The 26,348-nt window shown below is 37.4% G+C and overlaps 3 protein-coding genes and 1 pseudogene across 7 annotated transcripts; 3 read left to right on the top strand and 1 right to left on the bottom strand.

The window, feature by feature from the left end:
* Window positions 1-2,370: 2,370 nt before the first annotated feature.
* Window positions 2,371-7,392, top strand: LOC114748488 (serine/threonine-protein phosphatase PP1 isozyme 4). The gene is made up of 4 exons (XM_028936913.1): window positions 2,371-2,828; window positions 4,055-4,614; window positions 4,739-4,929; window positions 6,669-7,392. The coding sequence occupies exons 1-3, from the start codon at window positions 2,627-2,629 to the stop codon at window positions 4,925-4,927; spliced, it is 951 nt and encodes a 316-aa protein (XP_028792746.1). The 5' UTR covers window positions 2,371-2,626; the 3' UTR covers window positions 4,928-4,929; window positions 6,669-7,392.
* Window positions 7,393-8,305: 913 nt separating this feature from the next.
* Window positions 8,306-15,719, top strand: LOC114748482 (folylpolyglutamate synthase). 5 transcript variants are annotated; one of them, XM_028936902.1, is made up of 16 exons: window positions 8,315-8,562; window positions 8,720-8,853; window positions 8,982-9,047; window positions 9,285-9,394; window positions 9,896-9,956; window positions 10,236-10,319; window positions 10,424-10,480; window positions 10,589-10,649; window positions 11,095-11,141; window positions 11,349-11,430; window positions 12,326-12,399; window positions 12,505-12,801; window positions 13,528-13,606; window positions 13,869-14,021; window positions 14,813-14,973; window positions 15,166-15,719. In XM_028936902.1, exons 1-16 carry the CDS (start codon window positions 8,553-8,555, stop codon window positions 15,223-15,225), a joined length of 1,536 nt encoding a protein of 511 aa, XP_028792735.1. In that variant the 5' UTR covers window positions 8,315-8,552; the 3' UTR covers window positions 15,226-15,719. The 5 variants fall into 5 exon arrangements, with proteins under 5 accessions (XP_028792736.1, XP_028792735.1, XP_028792734.1 ...); XM_028936901.1 differs by having other exon boundaries at window positions 8,316-8,562; window positions 8,723-8,853; window positions 11,349-11,426; window positions 12,235-12,399; XM_028936899.1 differs by having other exon boundaries at window positions 8,316-8,562; window positions 11,349-11,426; window positions 12,235-12,399.
* Window positions 15,720-17,877: 2,158 nt separating this feature from the next.
* On the top strand, window positions 17,878-21,918 carry LOC114748490 (protein YIPF1 homolog). The gene is made up of 6 exons (XM_028936919.1): window positions 17,878-18,123; window positions 19,157-19,196; window positions 19,281-19,364; window positions 19,785-19,950; window positions 20,647-20,920; window positions 21,258-21,918. The coding sequence occupies exons 1-6, from the start codon at window positions 18,070-18,072 to the stop codon at window positions 21,447-21,449; spliced, it is 810 nt and encodes a 269-aa protein (XP_028792752.1). The 5' UTR covers window positions 17,878-18,069; the 3' UTR covers window positions 21,450-21,918.
* Window positions 21,919-22,736: 818 nt separating this feature from the next.
* On the bottom strand, window positions 22,737-25,169 carry LOC114748430 (wall-associated receptor kinase-like 20; annotated as a pseudogene).
* Between the last annotated feature and the right edge of the window lie 1,179 nt (window positions 25,170-26,348).

Genomic DNA, 26,348 nt, shown 5'->3' with positions numbered 1-26,348 from the left:
ATGCAGGAGAATGGCTTCTTTTGAGTGAAAAAATAACCTTTGACAGGCAGAAGCGAGCGTATATCATAAAATGGCATTGTGCGTTTTACCATCACGCCTTTCCTTTTCTTTTTTTTTTTTGGCCAAACCATCGCGCCTTTCAATCTCTCTTTCCATCGTCGCCTTCATTTCAAGTACATGATCTGTCAATTAAAAAAAAAAAAGAGAAGAAGAAGGAACAATGAGATAATTATGTAATCCCAGAGCTATGTACCAAACTCGCAAACAAGATGGATCCACCGGCCACAACATCAGAGCTCCGCCCCATCCAACCAAAAATTGCAATAGCAAACCCAACCATAGAGTCTTGGATTGTAAGCTCAAACTCGCATGGTAAGCAAAGTTCTGTGCTTTACAGTTATGAAATGCATGTACAAGTTTTGACCTCCTTGGACATTCTTGGGTGCAATAGCTAGGTCACCCAATTACTAAGACCCACCTAATAAGAGCAACAAGTTAGTGCCACCATGTTAAAAGGGAAAAAGACACGCGATAAACATGAACAGAGTTGATTATTTAAAGGAACGATGATTTTTCAAAATGGCAAAGAAGAACCACAATTTTAAAGAAAAAGTAAATAGATGAATGCCCTTGTACAATTGACATATAGCTCAGCTGTAAATGACGGAAGACGAGCTATAAATATAGTTAAAAATACAGGAAGACAAGTGTTAAATGGGTCATTAAATTTGAAGTCACATGAATCGTGGAAACCTGAATGCAAATGTGGGGAATTCAATTACCACATTTGTTCTTTAATATAAGATTTTGTTTAACTTTTATTTTGGTTCTAAATATTATTTCTGGTCCTTAATATAAGACCCTATTTGACTTTTATTTTGATCCTAAATATAAAACCTCAATTCACTTTGTCTCTTATATTTACTCAATTTTTTTCAAGATAATCATTCTAATAATTATAGTTATAGTTAATACACTTGATTAGTAAGGATATTTTAGAAAAGACAACACCTATTTAGGACAAATAACTAACTCAGCTTACTTCCTTAATCTCTTCAAATTAGTCAACTGGCTCTTATAATTAGGACCAGAGGTAGTATAAAACTTCGATCTATTTTGTCTTTCATATTTATTTATTTATTTTTTCAAAATAGTCCTTATAATAATGATAGTTCTAAATAATAAACTTGATCAGTAAGGATATTTTAGAAAAAACAACATCTATTCATTACAAATAACTAACTTAATTAAATTCCTTAATCTCCACAAATTAGTCAACTGGGTCTTATAGTTAAGACCAAAGATAATATAAAGCTATAACATTTAAAATTTCTGAAACCTTTTACAATTTACAAATTACTTGCAATTGAGGTTTCAGTATATGCAGCTCATCTTTTGAGAGTTGTAGCTGAGCAATGTCTCAATTACGTTGACACATTGTCAATGAATTTACAATTTGTTCACATTAACCACGCAGGCATCGACTCAAGAAAAAATAATTTAAATCTTTATTGATAATTCATGAGCACATTGTCATACATTGTTTTTTTATCACTTTAAAAGTTCATGATCCTTTTAAAACGAATAACTTTCTTTTTATGATTCTCTTTTGTCTTCTGGCGGAGAAAGATATCAATTGTGACACAGTGTTAATAAATGCACAGGTCTAATATCGTGGTCTTTAATATAAATGTTTTGGCCAACAATAACGAGTATATTGTTCAAAATATTGCTATGACTACGAGTGGCATCTCTTGTATCACAACACTTGAGAGATTTAAAGAGAGCACGCTTAGCGTTGCTCATTATGATGGCCAAACAAAGCCACAAAAGATATTTTCTAAATTTTATAAATGCATAGTGATGTAAAACAGAAAGAAAAAAGGGGAAATAAAAAGACCAGAAAGATCAGGAAAGGGGAGACAGAGGAAACAAGCCGAGAGAAAATGATAATTATAATATCATTCAATAATTAAATCTGCTGTTTAATGAGAAATCTAAAATTACTTATACTAAAATAATAATAAAACTGAAAATAATAATAATAATGACAATTAATCCTAATAATAAAACAATAAGAAATCTAAAGGAATCCTAAAAATCTAAATAATTTAAATATCGTAAATAATTCAAATATTCTAAAAACATAATAAAATTATAATTTTTTTTTTCCATATCCCATCACATACTCTTTCTACGTCAAGAGTAGAATGGAATCAACAGAAACCCTAAGCCTGGACGATGTCGTTTGAATCCTAAATTCGGTCCGCGCATGATCCCCGAGTGACGACGCCGTGCAGGCACTCTAGTTCTCCCCTTCAGATGATACAGGCGCATCTGCCAGCCTAACTTTTCTCTCCCACGCCGTTCCTCACTTCCGAGAGGATACCCCTAATACCATATAATAATATTCATCGTCAAAATCGGGCTCGCCAAACCCCAGAGAGGCACGGAGAACAGAGAAGGGGTCTCCGAAGGGAGACTTCCAAGGACGGAGAAGGGAAAAAGTGCTCAGCCTGAAACACTTCTTCCCAACCTTTTGATATCTCTGACTGGCTCTCATTAGTCTTTCCCCTTTGATTTTCTTTGGTAAGAAAAAAAAAATTCTCACGGAGGCCAGGATCCGATGACCACACAAGGGCAGGTCGGGATTGACCATGCTGTGCTCGATGATATAATCAGACGGCTTACAGAAGTCCGATTAGCGAGACCCGGCAAACAGGTTCAGCTCTCTGAGACCGAGATCAGGCAGCTATGTCTTGCTTCTAAAGATATCTTTGTCCAGCAGCCCAATTTGCTCGAACTCGAGGCCCCCATCAAGATTTGTGGTACACTGCGCGAATATGTTGTCACCCTAATTACTTTTTTTGTCTTTGGGTCTCAGTTTCTAACTGCTATATTTCATTTATTATTTTGGGAAAAAATGCTTCATTTAGTTTAATGTTTCATTCTGGGTATCTTATAGATTTCCTCTTTGACGAGGTGCATTTCGTGTATGTCTATTTAACTATTAAGCTTATTTTGAACATGGCAATTCGTGCAATTCAACTCTCACTGGGTTTTCATAAATTTTATAGACCTCCTCTAGGTTTATTTATGCTGTTAGATGTTAATCTGAGGGGCACGGCGCTTCCTAGGCTTTGTCGGATGTAGTGGTTCCTTTGGAACTAGACTTATCCTTTTGGTAACCCAAAAAATAAAAATGCTTGTTGTGAAGTTTCAAATTTTATTTTAGAACCCAGAGGAGTCTAGCATTATGCATATATCAGCTCCAAACTATAACTCTGAGTTAGGACATTGTTAGTTATTAGAATAATTTATTTATATATGTGGCCTCTCAGCCGTTCTCCCTTGCATGTCACAACTTAAAACTTTAGAGTGTTCTTTGTGGGACTGAATATTGGCATCGTGAAAAAAAATCTGATTTAATGATTTATACAGTATTTGTCAAGTGTTTATGACTTTACGATAATGATGATCTCAGGCTACTCTAACTCTTTGAAACACGTTTTTAGAACTCCTTTTACATTGTAGCCTGTGGGCAAACATTTCTCTGCTGGTAATGAATGGGTAGAAGTTTGTCTATTCTTTCCGATATTTTTTAAGTATTCATGTTTACGCCTCTTCAACTGTATGTTCTATTTCATAACATTCTTTGATGGGCATGATCTTTTTCTCTAGTTCAATTTTCCTGTCTTCCATAACTCTAGTGTTTCCTTGCGGCGCATTCTAGTTTCAGCTCACCACTAATGCAATATTACTTGACATTTTTTCCTTGGTGTTGAGGATTGCGGATAGGAGTTTAATTATTTGTGTCATTTTTTCCTGCTAGGACTTGCCCAGCTGCGAAAATACTTTTCATTATTTGGACTACCCTAGAGTTATTCACTGATGATGCATGTAGAATCTAAAGTTTCTGCATGTTTCATGATTATACATTTGTTTCTTTTGGAACTTCATGTTATGGATTGCTCAAAGTTCTTAAGTTGAACAGGTGTCTTTATTGTTTGAATGGCTCTAATGATTTGGTTGAAATTTGTCGCTGCCTTTTCAGGTGATATTCATGGACAGTACAGTGATTTATTAAGGCTTTTTGAGTATGGGGGTTTTCCTCCTAGCTCTAACTACCTATTCTTAGGAGACTATGTTGATCGTGGGAAGCAGAGCTTAGAAACCATCTGCCTTTTACTTGCATATAAAATCAAATATCCGGAGAACTTTTTCCTTTTAAGAGGAAATCATGAATGTGCTTCCATTAATAGGATATATGGGTTTTATGATGAATGTAAGAGACGGTTCAATGTGAGGCTTTGGAAGTCTTTTACAGACTGTTTTAACTGCCTTCCCGTGGCAGCCCTTATAGATGACAAAATATTGTGCATGCATGGTGGCCTTTCCCCAGACCTAACAAGCTTGGATCAAATTAGAAATCTATCTCGTCCAACTGTTGTCCCTGATACAGGATTGCTCTGTGATTTGCTTTGGTCAGATCCTGGTAGAGATGTGAAAGGATGGGGTATGAATGACCGAGGAGTTTCATACACCTTTGGCCCGGATAAGGTGGCTGAATTTTTGACAAAGCATGACTTGGACCTGATCTGTCGTGCACATCAGGTCATTCTCTGGGTTATCTCTTTAGCTCTCCCAACTTCTCTTCAATCTTCGTTCCCCTTCCCTGAGAAGAAAGACGGAACCATTGGTGTCTTGTTGGAAACTGACATTATAATTTTTTCTGTAGGTTGTTGAGGATGGATATGAATTCTTTGCTGACAGGCAACTTGTTACAATTTTTTCAGCTCCTAACTACTGTGGTGAATTTGACAATGCTGGTGCCATGATGAGCGTGGATGAAAACTTGATGTGCTCTTTCCAGATTCTTAAGCCTGCAGAGAGAAAAACAAAGTTCATGATGTCAAACAAAATGTGATGGTTGGCACATTACTATTTCATAACTGGCTGTTGTTGCTTTTGTTTTTAGTGTGGTACTTTTAGGTGTATTGATTGTTCCCAAAATATGGCCAATACCGCTAATATGAGAGTTTTTTGCCTTATGTTTGTATAATTCAATTTTTTTCTTGCGGAGGGGAGGGAATTTTCTTTTGTTTTGTTTTTTTTTTATTGGAACATGTTAGTTTTATTTTTCGGAAAAATAATGTTGATTATGCATATGATAGGATTACAGTGATTACCTATTATCATCACATTTGTTCAAGCAATACAATCTCGAATGTTAGTACTGAAACGATGACCGAACTATAAACCCTTAGTAATCATATGTTTACTTGATGTTTGTTTTTCGGAAATTATTTATTTATGTATTTGTACAATGGAAGGCTTGTTTTTGGAAAGAAAATCCTACTCTGTACTGTTATTTCTTCTTTGTCAATGTTGGATTCTTCTTGTTTTTCTATTTGAATTTGCTTATTTTACTATATCTTGATGTTTATTTAAAAGTTCTCCAGTTTCTTAGCTCCTTTTTGAAGAGTTAAATCTTCATTGTGCTTATTCAGTCACAATTCTTTACTTGTAGCTCATTAACATGGAGGAAACTTCAACTTGTATTGTTTGCATTTAGCTGGTTTTGGAAAAAGAGGGTAACGGGCAAACGTTGTGTTGAGTGAAAATGTGTGGGATTGGAATAGTTAAGGCGATTATATATGGACTATCATATGGTAAGAATGATGAAATTATAAGATTCAAGAAGGATCAATATTGGCTATTAGCACACGAGCTTTGTAATTTTAGCTGGAGTTGGACTACTGGGGTGAATAACATTTAAATATATTTTGGCCTGATTTTGTAAGTATATATAAGATATTGCAAGGAAAACAAGTAGATTGCATATAGTTGTTACTTGTTTGGCTAGATTTTATTTTGAGTGATTACGTCTTTTACAACTCAAATGTCTTTTATTATGTAAATGGTTTTTCTGGGTTTGGTTTCTCATTCCAATTTATGAACTAAATTCATTAAAAATTAACATGCTAATGCTTATATATTCTGCTATGTTTATTTTTTCCTGTTTTCATCTAAAGGGATAAAACATTTTCTTATTCTCGGAGTTGTTTTACTTTCACGGTCGCTACTTCGTACTGCTTTGGCTGATTAATTCTTTTACATCACTGCACCCGTTGGCTTTGATTGTTAATAAGACAGGCCAGAATTTTTCAATACAGACCCAGCTATAGTAAAGGTGTTGTTACTCTGTAATTTTCTCAATTTGTTGTGAGGGTACTTCGTTTCAAACCAGTAGATCTTGAGCTCCATCATCTCTCTTGTGCCTTCATAATTGAAGAACACTATCATGTAGCAATTGGAAAGAATTCTTTGTGTTACTATGAGAGGTGGCGCTTCTTTTTTGTCCCCAATATTTTTCATCATCTGGAAAATTACTGGGTTTGAACTGAAGCATGTTTATTACACATTTTGTGGAGCTAAAGATGCTTGGTGGTCCCCCTGGGCAAGGGACTGGGGAGGATATTGATTTTTCCGTCATTCTCGATTCTCATATTGTGGGGTTAGTGAAGCCCCTATTATTAGAATGCTAAAAGAAGGCTTTTCTTTCGTGGTTTCTTTCATGTGCTTCATTTTCATTTACTCTTTCCGCTAGGTCGGGCGGTGTACCATGATTATTGACCCATGTCTATGATGTTTATTCCCTGGTGCAGATTTCATTACCTATATGTTGGGGAAAGGTCAGATTCAAATGTAGATGGCCTGATCTCAAGTCCTATTCTATTTTGAGGAGATGCCAAGCTAGCTTTATGCTTATTATATAGTCGGGCGGTGGTCGTTACGTACTAGTTGTAGGATACGCCTTGCAGGATGGCCCTAAAGCTAAGAATTGAAGCTCCATTGTTTCTTATATTCCTGGATCGTAACTATTTTATGGCTTGATATGTACATAGATGTGGTGTAGATGGGATGAGAATGACCTCTTCGCTGGAAGGTCCCCTGAATAGTAGACTGGCTTCAACTTACACCAATGGGACAGTGTGTTAATGATTCTAGCGAATTGTGTTAAAATTGTCGTTCCTCTTTGTTCTGATTATATATTGGGTTGCAACTCTCGAGAACTTGATCTTCGCATTTACCATCACTGTTACTTCTATTAGCGGATGGCCCCCTGTTACTTTGCTTGCTTGGATGTGAGGGGTTTTCAGTTTCAGTTCGCCTGAAGCCGACCATGTCAGGAGACATAACCAAGAGGATGTTAGTCAGCTTTACCCTGCGTTTGTGTTGCATGACATTTGAGATAAATCATTACTAATTTATGCTCTATAAATAGTGTGGTTTGTTATAAATAATAGAATGGTTGATGGTTGATGTTGATGTTGATAAAGTATTTACCGTATTTTGAAAGAACAAAATGGAATATTGTCTGGTTGCCAACTTGCGGAGTTCTTTTGTCTCTATTTCCACTTACGGTGCTAGTAGTTGCTATAACTACCCGCGGTCAACTTTTCCTCCTTATTTCCATCGCCTCTTGGTTGACCAAAGAAGTGGAAAGCGGTGATGAGAATTTGAAGGCCAAATGCGAATTTCATATCATTGTCAGTTTACGTGTGAAAGATGTGCATGACATATCGGGATTTTATTTTCTGCTTGTGCAGCGAGCATGGTTTTTTTCCTTTTTGGTAAAAAGTTTACTGCAGTTAAAATCGAGCTCTATCCAGTCAATACGTGTTTGTGTACCTGATGTTCCCGTCGCCCTGATTCATTCAAATCTCACGGAAGTCAGTGCGGAATCCTATTTTTCTTGAACACTAAAAAAATTGTCTTGCATGATATGAAATGTTGGGAGTAAGTCATAAAAGTATTATTGAAAATACGATACTCTACCGTTATTATTTTATCTTAAAATAATTCTGGTTAATTTTTCAAGATTGCTCAGGATTTATTTGAATTTATTGGCCATCTGATGCATTTCCTCAAGTCCAATGTCCAAAAACTTTTATTTTTCAAAATATAAGCTGTTTTAAGAAAAATAAGATTCCGTTAATGAACTTATTCTAAAATCGCCAATTAAGTGTGAGTTGACTTGTAATAATTAAGTGTGAGTTGACATGGGGTTGGGGTCATGATTAGGGCCGGGGGTGGTTAAAAGGGGGAAAAAAAAAAGATCTTGCATATGCTGCGCACTGTTTCACCGTAGATCCACTGGGCGGCTACGATTTTGCCACGTTCTTCCACGCGCCGCCATGACCCCCAAATTACCCGGGCTGCGACTAGCGAGCTACCCTCGCCGTATGACCGCTATTATTAACTGAAATGACAGTGAATGAGAGAATGTCATCGCTTGGTCCGGACTTGACGCTATCCTTCTCCCATCTTTCAACAGCCAATCTAAGGCGCAATAACCCCCAACGGACAATTCTTTTTATTTCCTCCCGAACTTTTCGATCCTTCATCCTCAATCCAATCTGCCGTTTTCAGTTCTCCCAGCGCTGTAACTCTCCCCTCCCCGTGCTATCTCCATCGCTCGGATTTACGATTCACGCAGCTTTCCCCCCCATTTTTGTATCCAATTCAGTATTCAATCTGCAATCGTCATGGCTCAAGGTATTCCCTATTCCCTGTTTATACTGATTAAATCCTTAATATTCCTTTTTCTCGCGCTTCTGGGGCTTCTTCTTTTTAGTGTTTCGTGCATCAGCTCAGCTCAACATTGAGATTTTCTGCTTAGCTTATCGCCTTTTCTTTTTCCGTACACTTGCAGAAGGTGGCAACGACTCCTTAAAATCTCCGTATGAAGAAGCATTGGATGTATTGTCGTCTTTAATCACTGGACGCACTCGTGCTGATAGTAGTAACATGGGGGATCGGTTCAACGTGCTGTTCGAGTACCTAAAGGTAAACGATCTGTGAGCTGTAATAGACTACTTAGTTATCTTGGCTGGTGATATTCAAAATCGCTCGCCAGATTTGCTACTCCAGATGTCGCCTAAGCTGATGTTAAAATGTTACATGAAATTCAACAGATGCTGGATTTGGAGGAGCCAATTTCAAATATGAAAATCATACATGTTGCTGGTACCAAAGGGAAGGTATTTTCATTTCTTTTACTGGTTGCTCGAGCTTGAGCTGATTCATCTTTTACTATTAATAAAATATGTGTTTTCCTTCTTTCTCGACTGTCACCGATTCATTTATGGTTTTCCGGTACTTGAGCTTCGTTCAGGCCAAAAAAACTTCAGAATCTCACTGCAGCTTCCCAGTTCCAGACAAAGTTTGCTTACACTTTTGATTATGCAAATTACTCATTTAAATTGCGTTTTTCATAGGGATCTACATGCACATTCACAGAATCTATATTACGTAACTGTGGTTTTCGCACCGGCCTCTTTACATCTCCTCACCTCATAGATGTTCGTGAAAGATTTCGTTTAGATGGGTGAGTACTTCACATCCACTTTCTCTTTTATTTCATTTCTTTTTTAATTTTGAGCCCAACACTTCTATTTCCTTTATTGTAACTTCCAAATAGTGATATTTAGGATTTTCGAATGGGCAATCTAAAGTTGTGGGCTATACATATGCGAGCCCTGTTTTGTCAAGTGGGCATGATAATGTGGCCAAATGGTGCATGAATGCTACTAATTAGTGATTAACTATTTGAATTTCCTGATTCTGAAAATAAAAGGATAGTTTTGTATCTTCTGGTAACAAAAGTGATCTTCCATATCAGCAGCTACTGGTATCTCCTAAATCATGTAACAATTTGCTTTAGCCCATTTAATACACCTACTAAAATTCATTTACATCGAATTGGCAATCCTTTATGCGTTAAGAATTGTGACCCACCATGTTTTGGAGAGTACAATTGCGATTAAGACAAATTGGCAAAATAACTAGATGGCCTGATTTACTAGCCCTATTCTTGTTGCTTCTGCAGTGCGGAAATATGTGAAGAGAAATTTTTAGCATATTTCTGGTGGTGTTATGATAGACTAAAGGTATGTGTGAAGCATTATCAGTTAATCACTTTTTGGCACGTTGGAAAACCATGCTCTTATTTTTCCTTTCCTGTTTTAATTTATTTTGAAGCACAAACTAATCATATTTGAAATGTTTTTTTGTACTTTAGCTTTACATTTTTGTAAGTTGGTGTGCCTAGCTAGACTGACAAAATGGATATTTCCTGCTTGGAATTTTGAAGCTTAATTCATCTTATTCTCCTGAATTGTTGCATTGGTTTCTGAGGATAAGTGGTTTCTCATTTGGGTGGTCCACAGGAAAAAACTGATGAAAATGTTCCAATGCCTACCTATTTTCGCTTCCTTGCTTTGCTTGCCTTCAAGATATTTGCAGCAGAGCAGGTTAGATTCCTGTGTTTTAGTTATGTATGCACTTTTTTCCACCTATTTCTACATTGTTGCAGGCTATTAGTGAAGAAAATTATTTAATCTCAACTTTTATTCAGGTAGATGTTGCTATAATGGAGGTTGGATTAGGTGGTAAATATGATGCAACAAATGTGGTATGTATAATTGTTATTTCGGCAGCAATATGCTGCTCTACTTGACCATTAATATCCTCTACAAAGAATATTTGTGAACAAGATCATGTTGATGAGCTTATATTTCAGGTTCAAAAGCCCATTGTGTGTGGCATAACTTCTCTTGGGTATGACCATATGGAGATTCTTGGTTAGTATTTTATTTTGTTAGTGTTGCTTGTTAATGCTTAGCTGTTGCTAACGAAAACCATGGAGTAACCTGAGAGATGGAAAAGTTCCAATTTATATGTAGATTTAATATGTATTGCACATACAACAACGAGAAACAGAACAGCCTGTAGTCTCGTTTCAAAACAAAGAGATATGTTGTGTCATAACTTGCAAATCATGAATGCCAGTTGACATCGGTAATTGGTGAGATTTGCCCATTTGTAACTAAAAGCATTGAGGAATCGTTTTAAAGTGCCTTTATTTAAGTATCTGCATTCCTGTTTGTCAAGAAAAAAAGAAAAGATGGTACCTTTAGAAGCTTCAATAATATGCTTGAAGTGTTAGAACAAGGTTGATTAAGTTGCTCTTCCACTGATTCGTTCAACCAGTTAGGTTTACTTCCTCCTGCCGCATTTTATTAACAGGGAATACTCTTGGAGAAATTGCTGGTGAGAAGGCCGGTATCTTCAAGGTATTCTTGGAGCAAATAATTTTTCTTCCAAAATTTTAAAGTCAGTTTCAACAATAAGTTCTTTTTAGTGCAGCTTAACTTTTATTGCATTTCTTTTTTTTCTTATACAGTTTCCTGTCTCTCCTTGGGGCATCAAAAAATTAATTTCTTTTGTGGTCCATTCTGACAATTTCATTTTGTTTACTTATACTTTCTATTTTGATGTAGGACCGGGTTCCAGCTTTTACTGTACCTCAGCCTGATGAAGCCATGCATGTACTTGAAGAGAAGGCATCACAACTCGACGTAGGTACATTCTTTCATGAGGCTGTCATGTATAACATTGACTTTCAAAGTCAAGCAAGAGGGCATTGATCGGCATGCTTGTCTTGGATAACAAGCATGGATATTGATTTTGTCTGTCAGTTTAGTCGTGTTTCCAGAATTTGCCAGCCCAGACCAAAATTCATAAACAAATGTCACCAAGTATTTTCTTTTATATACTTTATGATTATTAAATATGTCCTTAGATGTCCATTATCATTATTCAGTTTTCCTAAATATTAGTTCAATTACATTTTAGCTCTCCTAAGTCATGTATTCAACATTTCAAAGGATATTTGAGGGGTTGTCTTGGAAAGAGAAGTTAGTGAAGATTTCATGGGGGGTAAGTCGGAGAGATTACATTAGTATCTGAGGGCTATATATAGGTTGCTTAAGACTAATTGTAAACGGCTGACGTGAGTAATGAGAAACTGATTCATCTGTTCTCTCTTTTATCTATTGATCTCCCTTCTCTCTCTCTTCTTCTGCTTCTCTGCCTTTCCCTCTCTTTCTCTCTCTTTCCTATCTTTCTTACACATCATTATACTCATTACACTAAACCTAATTGTGCCTTTTTCTGTGAACTTTACACTTGTCAACTATATTTTAAAAGCCAGGAGATATATGTATCAGATCTATTTAGCTGTCTCGGCTTGGCTTTCTTTTAACATTTTTTTTTTCAGCCCCCGCGTGGGGTGGGGGGTGTTTGGTGGGATAGCTTTCTTGGTGGCTCATTTTGGAGTAGTTTGTTTCCATGATGAATCATCTGAGTAAATTTCACAAACTACAGGTACCTCTTCAAGTAGCACAGCCTTTAGATGCCAAGTTGTTAAACGGTTTAAGACTTGGACTTGAAGGTGAGCATCAATATTTAAATGCAGGTCTTGCCGTTTTACTATGCTCTACATGGCTGAAGAGGACTGGACATCTTGAAGATAGCTACTTGGAACACACTGTACGTTCTCACTGTGAAAAGTATTCTCGTTACACCCTTTTGTTGCTTTATTTTTCCCCTTGCTTTTTATCGTTCAGTTAGACTGATTCATTTATCCACATGAAGCAGCACTCATTGCCAGAGCAGTTTGTAAAAGGATTAACAACTGCAAATTTACAAGGAAGGGCTCAAATTGTTCCTGATCAACACATCAACATTGAAAGCCAAAATGAGCTTCTCTTCTTTTTAGATGGGGCACATAGTCCTGAAAGCTTAGAAGCATGTGCAAGGTGGTTTTCGTTTGCTGTTAAAGAAGACAACCTGGACCATACCTTGTTTCATCGGAAGCCTGATAATTCAAAATTTTCTAATGAATTAGTGAGTTTCCGTGATGGTGAAAGAGCGAAGAGACAATCCGCACAGGTACAGCACAGATTTTGAATCCTATATTTCAGTAACTGATATTGGAATTGGATGTTTGACGAATACAATGATTAAAAACGTTGCAGTTGCAGTTTGAAATGTGATGGTAAAATTAAGTTTGTCATTTGGTTGAAGTATTTGTCTGGCTGTTGAGTGTCCCTTGCTCAAAGTTAAAATGGATACCATAAAACTTGTGAAACTGACAAAATAAATCTAATGCCTACTGGATACTGGGTAGTAGGACGAGTTGCCTAATTCATCAGGGACCATGAACGCAAGTTATTGTAATTTGGAATCAATTATACTTAAAAATATTTTGCAAGTTTGCTCCTGGCATAATAATGTAACAGACGAAGTTGCTACATTAATCATTTAATTATGTAATCACTTTTACCCTGTCTTACCTGTAGTTGTCAATTGACAATTCCAATTAACAAAAAATAAATGCAAACAAATAAGATGCCTTGGTCTGACTTTGTCACTGTTTGACTGATGATTAGACTGCCTTATATTAGAAACCCTTTTCCAATTTGATAGCTATGTCACCATAACTACCAACAGTTTGTCAAGCTGTACAAATCATTTTCTTAGTCAGTAATATCTGAGGTCCTTGTCTAGAAAATCACTGTATACATAACTTGTCGAGTGTTTAAAGGTACTATATGATTTGATGCTTCATTTTTCACTTTTGTGGTTTTTGAGCTGAGATTGTTACATTACTTGCAGATATTATTGTTCAATTGCTTGTCAGTGAGAGATCCTCAGTTGCTCCTTCCTCGCCTGATGCAAACATGTGCTGATAATGGTGAGTGATCTCTGGATTTTGATATAATATGGTTACCCATAATTGCCCAACCTAATAATCTCATGCATATGCGCGTATGCACGACTCAGAAAGCAAGTGGTGTTCTCCACCATTATTTCTGCTATTGCTATTTCGGTCACATTACCAAACAATACACCCATATGGAGAATAAGCAATTAAAAAGTTATTGCCACAGGTGATCTCATCTGAACCAGAGGTTTATTCCTTGTTCACTGAATAAAGAAAAAAATTGAAACTGTAGGTGTGTTCTTCAAGAAGGCGCTTTTTGTACCAAGTTTATCAGTGTATTACAAAGTTGGATCCCATTCTTTAGCACCAACTGAATCCAATGTTGACCTATCGTGGCAGTTCACTCTTCAGAAAGTGTGGGAAAATCTCATGCAAGTAAACAAAGGTATTAACTGGCTGCATACAGGATTATGTCAATCAGAACTCAGGCTTTTGTGTCTTATTATTTTTATGTGCTGAAAAACTGTTCTAAATAAATGTGACTAGTATGCTCTTTATGCTGTTTATTTTGCAAAGCTGAGTCTGTTGTGTTGGAGTATTGGAAAAAGAAAGCTATGGATGATTTCCAAAAAATAATCAGAAGTAAAGCAAGGTTAAATTTCGTTAGATCTAGGTTGTGTTTGCAGTGCACTGATTTGCTTGCTAGCAAGGTTCTTGGTCGAGATCTATGTTACCATATGTTGTGCCAGTATTTTGTAAAGAGACAAAAGGGGCTCTATCAACCCTGAGCTGATGCAATGTGACCCGTGAAACTTCTGTATTCATGTTTATGTGAAGCAGTAGGAGGAGGGGAGGAAGAGTTTAGGGAAAAAAGAGTTGGGATGGTGACATATTGTGGACTCTGGTAATTTGTTTCTTTGGGGCTTCATGGGAGTTTGTGATGCATATATCGTCGTGCTGTTTCTCTTGAGCCCTACTTTAGCCTTGTTATTGCTGTGTAGAACGTAAAGCTTAGTCATCTTTGGTTTTTGCTGTGTCTGTAAGCTACCTGATCTTCAATTGACTTTAACTGAATTTAGCACGTGTACTTTGTCATTGGTTAACTTTTGGGACTTACCGCAGTGAGAGAATGTCAGTGCTTGTTATTGTTAGGGTTATGGTTGGTAAGTAGTTTTAGACTATTTCCTGACTTTAATCAGTTCTCTTGGTGGTTTGGGTGGTCATCTGGATTGGTAGGAAGTGATGACAAGAGTGCATATGCTGTTTCTGATGAATTAAAAGAGGATATGGAATTGAGTACCAGCAATTGCGAACATAGTGCAGTGTTTCCCTCGTTGCCGTTGGCTATCAAGTGGCTGAGGGACAGAGTGCAGCAAAATCAGTCTGTTCGTTTCCAGGTAACGTCAATTTTAATGGGGAATTGTGAATATCTGACATTTTCAAGAAGCCAACTGATAGACTGCATGCGGTATGAACAACATTAATAGAGATTGCATATTAAATATAAATGTGTGGGATTGCTCTGGCTTTTGGTCATATATATGCCAGATGCAGGATCTGATCATAATTTTGCCTGCTTGATCCCTCAGGTTCTGGTAACCGGTTCTTTACACCTTGTTGGCGATGTCTTGAAATTAATCAAGAAGTGATTTGTAGGTCTAAGTAAGTCGTAGTTTCCCTCAAGACGAGGCCCCCATCGAGCTGTGCTAGTGTTCATGACAGCATACGCAGATGAAATGGACATTTCTATGCTAGTCTTCTCTGGCATTACCAATTCATTCGACGCTATTGGTTCTGGTAACTGCTAAGGGTACACATGAGCTGCTTCCGTATCATCATCAGTCTAATGACATTGTTTGGTGACCTTTCTCAAATTTCTTACGGGTGCAATTGAAAAGGAAATTGTTGATTCAGATGCATGATAAGAAATAATTCAGTGAAGCGGGTTTTTCAACATAGTTGACTCAAATTTCAGCTCTGTGGATGTCTGGATAATATAGTTTGAGTTTTAGTTTTCGCTGTTGGCTTAGCAATTTTTCTTTTTTTCATTTTTGTTTTTAAGTGGACGCTTAAATTGAAGATTTAACGGTTCCTCCTTAAGAATCTTTATATCTTTAGAAATAACTATTCCTTCGGTTCTAAATATAAAATTTTTTGTAGTGTAAATTAGGGCCAAAGGAATATAACATTCCAAAATTATTTTTAATTAAAATTATTAACTCTTGGGGCAAAAGCAAACAGTCTAAAGTGATTATGTAAGATGTCATGTCTCTTGAATGAGTCTCCGCGTTCCTTGTTAAAGCTGTCACCCCATATATAGAAAGGCTATCTGCTGCATGCATCCAAATTTTCCACCATCGTGGCGTCTCAACGTCCGCACGTCATATCTCTTTTTCTTCCCGCTCCTCCTTTTTCTATTTCTCTTCTAGTGAATTTCATCTATTTCTTTATTACTCGAGTTTCATCAAATCCTGCCCTTGGTGAGGGCTATCAACTATTCAACTGTATAATTTATAGCCTCGACATCAATGAATATATCATTTAACTTAACCCTTTTGTTAATACTACCTCAGCTCGTTAGATAACTAATTTAAATAAATTTAAAAAATAGTTACGTTAATTAATTATTTAGTTAATTATAACACGTATGGTGATTTTTCTAATTATTCAAAATTATTTCTTAGTGAGAACTCTTAAAATCATTAAGGATATTTTAGATAAAATATTATAGATTTGAAGGACAAAATTGATTGAGATCTTATATTTATAATTAGATTTAACCTTTGACTAGTTTTTATATTAAGAATTTCTAGCTTCAACTTGGGTACACTTGCATCAAAATTCAACTATTTTTAAATCTACTTTTATATGACATTTATCCATTGATTTGTCACATTACAAAATAGCTACACGTGATTTCGCGTAAATTATACGAAATTTTAAAACCATGTTTTTTCGTTCATGGACGGCTTCCTAATATATCATGTACCACTTTTTGTGATTAATATAAAAGTTAGTTGACTAATTTGAATATATTAAAAAAATTAGTTAGGTTAGTTATTTATAATAAATACTACCTCCGGTTCTAATTATAAAAGCTTATTGACTAATTTGAGGAGATTAAGAAAATAAGTTAAGTTAGTTATTTGTAATAAATGGGTATTGTTTTTTCTAAAATATCCTTACTAATCAAGTGTATTGGTTAGAACTACTATTATCAAAAGAACTACCTTAGAAAAAAAAAGCATAAATATGAGAGACAAAGTGGATTGAGGTCTTATATTTAGGATCAAAGTAAAAGTTAAATGAGGTCTTATATTAAAGATCGGAGATAGTATGAGTTATCTTTTTTTAAAATATCTTTACTAATTAAGTGTATTAGTTAGAATTACTATTATTACAATGACTATTTCAAAAAAATAGATAAATAAAAGAGATAAAATGGACTGAGATCTTATATTTAAGAATAAAATAAAAGTCAAACAAACTCTTATATTAAAAATCAGGAGTAGTATTATTTTATGTCAATGTAGAATATAAAGATACGCAACCAATGATAATGAAAATTATAATATATTGTATTAGCTTCAGATATTAATACAAGACCTCATTTAATTTTTATTTTCGTTTTAAATATAAGACCCAAATCTATTTTATCTCTCATATTATCTATTTTTTTAAGATGGTCCTTCTAATAATAGTAGTTATAGCCAATAAATTTAATTAGTAAGGATATTTTAAGAAAGACAATATTTATTTATTACAAATAACTAATTTAACTTATTTTCTTATATTTAGAACCGGAGGCAACATTATTTATAAATTTTGGACAACGCAACTCATTCTAAACTCAGTATAATGAAAATTGTTTTCAAAGTAATAACACCGTACATTGATATGATGGTGATCATATGTATAGCTTATGAATAGCATGATTTGATATGCTTATGATGATCACTGGAAAAACAACATAATTATGTGGACAAAATATTGCTAATATTTTAGGGTGCTCTTGAGAAACGAATTATGCTCAATTTAGAGGCTAGATCCTCTGTTGCGCCTTGCTTTAATTCCCACCAAGGGCGCAGCTATGTCGACCGTCCAGCCTGGCAGATGAATCCTCACCATCAGCACCATGCCTCTTCACTTTGCAGCAAACAATTGCATTTAAAGGGGCAAAACAAGTACACGTGTCCCAAGGGCCATCAAGCTCGGTTTGTGGAGCCCAATCTACATCCGATCACGTTACCCGGCCTAGAAAGCAAGGCCCTGCACTATACACTGAGAAAAAGGAAAAGCAAAGTCAGAGGTGAGCGGAGCGAAGAGTTCTTCCCAGCAATCCCGTTCCCGGCCCAGGACCTGCACCAGGGGTTCCCTCTTCTCTGGTCTCGTCTCCTGAGTCCCTCTCAGGAATTCCCGCTCAGTTTTTAATCTCATAGCTTCCATGCCTTCTTCTGTTTGAGCTGCGAAGCTTCTGTTTTTCTCCCTACGCGATGGAGGAGTCCTACACCGGTCTTCCCACTAGCCATTTGCTCGGTTCAGTTCCTGTTCGTACCTTCCCCTCTTGTTTCTTGATTATTGACTATGTGATTTTCGCGCTTCATTAGTTTGCGCGTGTTCATATTATCATATGCGATAACTAGATCAAATGAACTGATCTGATGGTTTTAGTGACGGAGATACTTCATTATTGGCAAAATCTTTCCTCTCTTCCATTTCCGACAAATTGAATGTGCTCAACTGATCAATTTTAAATGCGAAAGACATGGATTTCCCTCTATAATTTAAATCATCACAACCTTTTCATTTTCCTTTTCATGTTCTTTTTTTAAAAGAAAAAATCACTGGTCTTGAGCATTTTTCTGATTTTATCGAGTAAAATAACGACGCCATCGAGAGCTGATTAGTGCGTCTCAGACCAGTGCTGTGGTCTATTTGGTATGTCTTCCCCTGCGATATCTTTCTTGCTACGTCTTTCCACAGTTTATCCCTCTGTCAAGTTGATATCTCACCTTTTCTTTTAGAGATAGTTACGGCTCATAAAAGAGAGGCTAGGTTCTATTGTTTTCCCTTGCCTCAATTACAGATTTACATGATAACTTAAGATTCCTGAAAGAATTAAGGATAAATGTACATGACCCCTATTATGTGGAACCTCCCAGCCTTTGAAACTTTTTTTTTGGGGGGGGGGGGTTTAGGGAGATATATCGTCAATGATGTATGATACCTTGTTAGTGAGATAATGGGCTAATTAAGGTCAAAGGGGTTATTTACAAAAATTTAGAGGTTTAAGAGGATTCTTCATCAAATTTTAATGATCATGTTTGCGCATAGCTCAAAATTCATGGGAGTTTTATGTAATTTAGCCCATAATCAATAAGATGATTGCTTACAGTCATGTAAATTACCCTACTTCTTAACATGTGAGATCTTCCATTATTGGTTTACACGTTTCACCGACTTTCAAATGTGAACTCCATACGAAAGTAAATTAGTCTGATCCTAATCCGTACTTTTTTCCTGGTATCCCTTCATTTATTCTATTGGCTTATAGCTTATACTTATTTCTGTTATGCCTAGGCTGTCGTAGCTGAAGAAAAGAATACCACAAACCATGAGGGTATGAATTTATATCATATTTTTTACTTCATATGTTGAGATCTGCATAATTGCCTGCTATTAAAGTTTCAGTTCTACACTGCAGTCCCTGGAGCAAATATGCAAATATTCCCTCCAAACAATGGAGGAGACAGAGGAAGGGGATACCAAACTCTTGGAAGTCCAACTGGTATGGCCCTCTGTAAGAGCAGCGATTGGATACTTGTTTCATTTCCCTCTCTTTTGGCGTGTTTTATTGATGACTTGACAGAATAATGTACCTCTTATTTGCTCCAAATGATGTATAGCCTCTTTTTTCTAACCTTTAGGTTGCCTTGGAAAATCTTAGAACATTTTAGCTACGGATGCTTGTTTTCTTTACAATTGATGTGCTTTCTGAGAATACTATTAGAAGCATGTGAGGACCTTTTTTTATAAGCTCCTCATGCATATAAACAAGCACACCTGCGCGCACAAAGAGAATTAATGATTGCGAAATGGTATAAGGTCTGTGTTTATGATATTATTTTTGATAAGGATAATTCCGATTGACTTTAAACCATTTGTCATTAACTTACTTGACATATTTCTGGTTTGTCCATCCATGCAGAAGCATTTGAGCAACAGCCAGCAAACAACTGGAGGGGAGTCTTCAGTATCTCATCATACACACAGTATTTCAATGTGGATACAGATCTAGTCTTGAACAGATTGATGAGTTCCATGAATCCAGTTGCTGGAGATTTTTTTAGCAAGATAGATGCTAACCCTGATTTGTGAGTTATGCTTTTTAAGTTGTGCTTATATACATTTGAGTTTAAAAGGGAGAGAAATTGCTCAAGATTCTGAAATTACATTTTGGAAGGCTATGCCTGGAGAACAGTCTTATTGACAGTTCAACTGTTACCATAATATGGGAAATACTTCCTTCTCTGATTTCTTCTATTATATTTATCATTCTGTTCTTTTTACCCATGCATAACTGATCATTTTTCTGACCTGAGTTTGGGCAAGTGGAAGTCATGTAGGTGGATAATCACGAAAGTGTCATTTGTTATCTTAATGCATGCTTGAAATTTCATGGTTCAATCATTGGATAGTACGCCTGATATTTTGGGGTCAAAATTAAATCTGGTGTTTGCATCCAAACTTTTCTGCTAACAAAAAGGCAGAACCATATGATCACAAGTTTTTTCATGATCATATTGAAGCTGTTGAAATAAATATGCTTATTTGAACAGTGATCCAAGCAGCCTTCGGAAAAGATGCTGAATTATGACCTTAAAATCTACTAATCATAATGCTACCCCATAATTCTGATGCTGCAAGAGGGATGCAGCACCTCTAGGCAAATGTTTTGCTTCCCTTCCATTTATTCTTCTTTTGGTTTCTTTTAAATGTTTGAATATAATCCCAGTAACGTTGCATATATGTTGTGTATCTAATGGAGCAAATTCTTTCTGTTATAACAGATACGGGCTTATATGGATCTCAACAACATTGGTTTTTGTGCTTGCTTCACTGGGAAATCTGGCAACGTATCTTATGGAAAAACAAACAGATAAGAGCACTTCATGGAGCTTTGATGTCAGCTATGTCAATGTGGCTGCATGTTCTATCTATGGCTATGCAATAGCTGTCCCACTGGCATATTATTTCTTGCTTCAGTATCTGGGTTCAAATTCTAGCCTTATTCGGTTTTGGTGCATGTGGGGGTATTCCCTTGCCATTTTCATCCCATCCTCTGTGAGTTTGTGCCTTCTCCAATTCAGCGTATCATCCCCCCCCCCCCCCCCAAAAAAAAACTTTCTGTGTAATTTTGGTGAAACATCACTGGAAAAACAGGGAGTGTACATACATGCATGCTAACTGCGAGTAAGATTGCATCGTTGGAGAGGAGGGCACCACATTTCTTCTATTTTCTGTTTGTCACAAAGCGTGACTTATATATTTACATGTCCTTTGTGCTATCAGAATTTGTTGTTTGATGTCCAAATCGAGCCCTTACCAGTAGCAAAAGAGAACTGTTATCAGATCATTTTTTACGTTATTTTCTAATACATAATTCTTTTACACTTTTCAGTTTCTGATGCTTATCCCTCTTGAGATTGTCCGGTGGCTTGTAATAATCCTTGTCGGTACTGCCTCAGCTAGCTTTGTTGCCCTGAACCTCAGGTCTTACGTAGAAGGCAGTGATGTCTCGGTTATGATAATAGCGGCATTTTTCTTGCAAATAGCTTTGGCAGTCTTCATCAAGGTCTGGTTCTTTGGATGAGCTTGATGTGCCCGGACCGAGAAGAAATCCTAAGCCACTGTCACACGAAGCTTACTCCGCAGGTTAATTTGCTTAAAACAATGAGTGGAATTTCTCGAACAGAATGGTTGTGTATTTTGGATTTGCTAATATATAGGAGAAAGAGTGACTGAGTGGTGCAAAGTAGGTTCTGCAATCTGTCGTGCTTTCTGTCGCTGTTCGGTCTGAAATTTCATTTTATCAGTTTGGGGAGCTGCATTGTAGAAGACCAGTATGTTTTGTTCTTTTCCTAGAAAACAACAGTATTTTGGAAAAGGGAAAAAATGATGGGTGTAATTTTTTTTTTTTTTTTGGGTAGTATCAGGGCAGTGTTTTACCTCTGATCGTCTTGAAGCTGTATTGCATCCTTGTAAATGTGTGATGTCTAGAGAGACGTATGATTGGTATGGGATGCACTGCGGTTTTCTTTTCTCTATTCTCACTTTCTAAATCATTGCTTATCCTCTTGAAGCTTCAGCCCAAGAAATAGAGTTAAACAAACTTTAGTCCTTTAATCTTGTTTTTATTTTAGTTCTGGTCTTTCAAGTTTTAAATCATAGGTTTTGGTCTCTTTAGTTTTTTTTTTTTAATAACATTGGTTCTTATAATTTAATAAATCTTAAACTATTGTATCGGATCAAAATTTATGATTTGAAACTTGAAGGATCAAAACTAAAATGAAAACAAATTTGAGAGATCAAAGTTTGTATTAACTTGAAATTATATTTAAAAGCCCTATTTCTATTGACGAAATAATGATTTTTAATGAAATAAAATATAATAAAAAAATGAAATTATCCTTTATATTTAAAAGTTGTTATTTGTAACTTCCTACTAAATTACTTGTAGACAAGAAAAAATAGTAATTTTAATTTTAATAAAATATAATAATAAGAATTAGTCAACTAATTTAAATAAAGTAAAAAAATTAGTTAAGTCTGTTATTTATAATAAATAATATAGTTAGAACTATTATTATTATAAAAATTATTTTTAAAAAATAAATAAATATGAAAATAAATTAAATTCAGGTTTTATATGTATGATCAAAATAAAAGACAAATGAGTTTTTATAGTATTATTTTTATTGAGATAAAAAAGTTAATGGGTCACTTCACATTCTTTCAAGTCCTCTTCGTTGTATTTTTCACTTGATCTTTTTTCACACCCTTTTTTCACTATCAAACAGGGCCCGTTTGCCCCACCCGTCTCCCAAAGGGGAAAAAACAAAGAAAGAAAAGAAATAAAGGCAAAACCAATGTTCTTTCCTTCCCCCATCATCAATTATTTGCAACTGCGAAGATGAAGTAACGAGAAATGAAGACGATGGTATTAAGTATGGGCCCGTGATGGTAATCCTGTCAGAACATGAACATGGGAGTGCTTTGGCAACGAACGTCGACAAGGAGAGACTAGCTTTGGGCATGCTTGGCGGTGGCAATACCAATGATGTACTCAATCTCCTCAAGTATCTCTTTCATGGAAGGTCGGTTCTGCCTCCGCTCCTCCAAGCATCCGAGAGCCAAAAACGCCAAAGCCTTCATAGTGTCCACTTCCAAAGTGGTCGCCCGGTTTTCAACCCTGGATCTATCACCTCCATCAGCTTCTCTTCTTCCGCCATCGTCTGCACATATACCGCTAAGTTCACATCATCCGCACCCCTGTTAAAATCTATAGCCCTCTGCGCCGTCAAAAGTTCTAACAGTACCACCCCAAAACTATACACATCGCTCTTATCCGTCAGTTGGTAATTCCTGTAATACTCTGGATCCAAGTACCCCAGTGTGCCCTGAGCACAAGTCGAGATGTGGCTCAAATCTGTTTCCGCCAGCCTTGATAAACCAAAATCCGAAACCTTTGCATTTAATTTATTATCTAACAGAATGTTACTAGACTTGACGTCCCTGTGGTATATAGGAGGCACGGCCGAGAAGTGAAGATAGGCGAGACCTTGTGCCGTGTCGTGAGCTATTCGAAGGCGATGAGACCAACTTAGAGAGCCCCGCCCTTTGGTGGGCGTATTTTGGCCCTGCAAGTGATCGAGGAGAGTCCCGTTCTCTACGAACTCATACACCATCATGGGCTGCTCTAACTCGACGCAGCAGCCCAGAAGACCGACGAGGTTACGGTGGTGGACTTGGCATAATATGCGCACCTCGTTTAGGACTTGGTCCGTGCCTTTGGCGTTCCCGAGTTTTGCGCATTTGACGGCCACGACGGTGCCGTCCTGGAGAACACCTTTGTAGACTTCGCCGTAGCCGCCGGCGCCGAGGAGGCGGTCTCCGGAGAAGTTGTTGGTAGCTTTCTTCAGTTCTTTGCCGGAGAAGAGCTTCGCGGCTCTGCCTCCCCCGCTTGCGTTCAGGATACCCTCTCGCTCTCTGACCAGCCGTTCTTGGGCCTCCTTGATACGCCGGTGCCGTTTGTAGAGAAGAACCGCAATAATGGCCACTATCAGTGCTGCGCAAATCCCGCTCGTTAAACCTGCGCGTATTTGGACCCAGAGTCGTTGGGGTTAAAATGGATATATTCGAAGGAATTCAACAGGAGGCCGCTAATCTGAGATCGTTTTCCATCAAATTTGTAGAAGGGGAAAGAAAATATCGAGATGTCGATGAAATGGTTCGTGATGGATCAGGGTGTACCTGCTATTAGGGCAGTTCGATCGGAGCCGCTGCAACCATCCGGACTTTGACATTTGATTTCTGAATTCAAAGCGTCAAAGGAAAATAAATGGCACCCATTAGTCAACGCCTCTGGCAAATTTTATGTTGAAAACAAAAGAAAGGGGAAAAAGAAAATGACGTAAGACGACTCACTTTCAGAGCACACCCCTTGAATAGGGTCCCACACAAGGCCGGCGTTACAAAAGCACCTGTTGATGCCGTTTCTTGATGGGTCCGGCGCGCAAGTGGAGTTCCCGCCCTCGCAATCCCCCTGGGACCCACACATAGGTTCTTGCGGCGACACCCACTGAATTTCCAGGCCCGGTTCAGGCCACCTGCTCAGCGCCAGAGACGGGTTCAGGTTCACAAAACTGGAGTAAGCGCTGCAGCCGACGTCCCGGACCCGAATCATGTAGGAGTTACTGGAGCCACCCGCCCGGAAAGTGCAGCATATAGGCGCGTCGTGGCAAGGAGTGGCGTCTCCGGTGCCGTTGATGTAGGTGTGACACAAGCTGGAGGAGGAGCAATCCAAGGGGGAAAGGAGAAGCGTGTCCGTACAGTTGAGGTAGACGACGGTGTTGCTGCTGGTGATGTTGAAGGGGAGGGTGCTGTTGAGGCGGATGCCGCCGTGGATCTTATCGGAGGTGACGCAGGTGTTGGGAATGAGGGAGGCGGGTCGGATGACAAGGCGTTGGGATTGGGGGTGGACGGAGACGATCGGGTAGGAGTTGTTGAGGGTGTCGAAGAGGAGGGAGCCGGAGCTGCACCGGATCTTGTAGGAGGGGTCACCGCAGTCGGGAGAGGTGCTGAGCGGGTAAGGCACGGAGGTGTTGCCACAGTTAGGGCAACGCGTGATGGACATTCCGTAGCCGGCGCATGTTAGCAGCGCCGTCGTGAAGAGGAGAAGCTTGTAAAACGCGGTTTCCATGGGGAGGGGAGGCCACAGCGAGTTCTGACTTCTGGGTGGCTAGCTGGCTATTTATAACTCTATTCTATTACTGCCCCAAAGTCTACAAGCTAGCTGGCTAAAGGCACACTATTAGGCGTTACAATTTATAACTCGTAATTTAAACTCCACTCAAGCAGCTACAAATAAGCATTATTATGCTTGTAATTCATATTCATGCCCCACCTTCGCTTTTAATATAAAAACTTATTTAATTTTTAATTTGATCCAAGATTTTAATTTTTTTATATTTATTTATTTTTTATAATAATCGTTATAATAGTTGTATATGTTAAATTTTTTATTAAATAATAGTTTTAGATAATTCATATTATTAGTAAAAATATTTTATATAAAATAATACTTATTTATTATAAAAACTAATTTAATTAATTTTTAATTTTTTTAAATTAATCAATTAAAAAGCGGGGTTAGTAAATTTTAAGAGGAGGCAATCTCCCTACATTATTATTATTTGTCTTTTTTGGCCAGATCATCATTAGCTCATTGTTCGATAATTCTCACTCGCGTAACTTAATCCTTCACATTTTCCCCCACGCGCGCCCCCGCCACTTTCAACTGACGACCAGAAACCCCCGCGGGGTCCACATCTGCTCCAATGACTTGCGGCCACGCACTTTGACTTTTTGTTAAAAAAATATTTTTTTATCTACACAATTTTTTCGCACACTTGTGTACCCAAAACCAAGCACCTATCTAGAAGGGCTCCGCCAAATAGAGTAACTTGTTGGCATTAATAGCTAATCCGACAATAAAAGCCAATATCTTACACCTATAGAAATACAGATCTAACACACCCCCCCCCCCAAAAAAAAAAACTATCAAGGCGGTAAGAGGCACATGTATTTTGACTTTGACCAAGGAAACCGAATATGGCTAGGGCTATATCTTCATTTCTATCACGTACGTAACTCCCAAGTCTTCTTGCATTTATTTATTTAACTGCATCATTTTTTTTTTGACCAGCTATTTAACTGCATCATTAAGGAATGACGGCATTCCTGGTCACATCATTCCCTGCCTTTCATGCCTTCATATTTCCACCCTTGTCACAATTTAATACCCATAAACAAGAGTTCCTTCGATTTAAAGCATATTCGTGTTACCCAGTGGAGAGGAAAGGGAGATACAAAGCCCACAAAAGTCAACGACAGCGTGGCCTTCTTTCAGAATTCACGTGCCTGGGTGGAAGCTCGACGGCCTCGTCACGGAATATGGCTCACCCACCCATGCTGATTTGGCATCACCCCG

The sequence above is a fragment of the Neltuma alba genome, unplaced genomic scaffold (assembly GCF_004799145.2).
Source record: "Neltuma alba isolate B1F8T4 unplaced genomic scaffold, ASM479914v2 tig00005722_pilon, whole genome shotgun sequence".
NCBI lineage: Eukaryota > Viridiplantae > Streptophyta > Magnoliopsida > Fabales > Fabaceae > Neltuma > Neltuma alba.
Note: the sequence above shows the minus strand (reverse complement) of the source record. Positions and strands in the feature narration are given on the sequence as shown.

Bases quoted from the DNA above. Each gene is read 5' to 3' on its own strand.
- LOC114748488 (XM_028936913.1), top strand. From the start codon at position 2,627: ATGACCACACAAGGGCAGGTCGGGATTGACCATGCTGTGCTCGATGAT. The intron at 2,829-4,054 runs GTACACTGCGCG...CTGCCTTTTCAG, and splicing joins GGCCCCCATCAAGATTTGTG to GTGATATTCATGGACAGTAC. The intron at 4,615-4,738 runs GTCATTCTCTGG...TTTTTTCTGTAG, and splicing joins TGATCTGTCGTGCACATCAG to GTTGTTGAGGATGGATATGA.
- LOC114748482 (XM_028936899.1), top strand. The intron at 8,854-8,981 runs GTAAACGATCTG...GAAATTCAACAG, and splicing joins TGCTGTTCGAGTACCTAAAG to ATGCTGGATTTGGAGGAGCC. The intron at 10,481-10,588 runs GTATGTATAATT...CTTATATTTCAG, and splicing joins AATATGATGCAACAAATGTG to GTTCAAAAGCCCATTGTGTG.
- LOC114748490 (XM_028936919.1), top strand. From the start codon at position 18,070: ATGGAGGAGTCCTACACCGGTCTTCCCACTAGCCATTTGCTCGGTTCA. The intron at 19,951-20,646 runs GTGAGTTATGCT...CTGTTATAACAG, and splicing joins ATAGATGCTAACCCTGATTT to ATACGGGCTTATATGGATCT. The intron at 20,921-21,257 runs GTGAGTTTGTGC...TACACTTTTCAG, and splicing joins CCATTTTCATCCCATCCTCT to TTTCTGATGCTTATCCCTCT.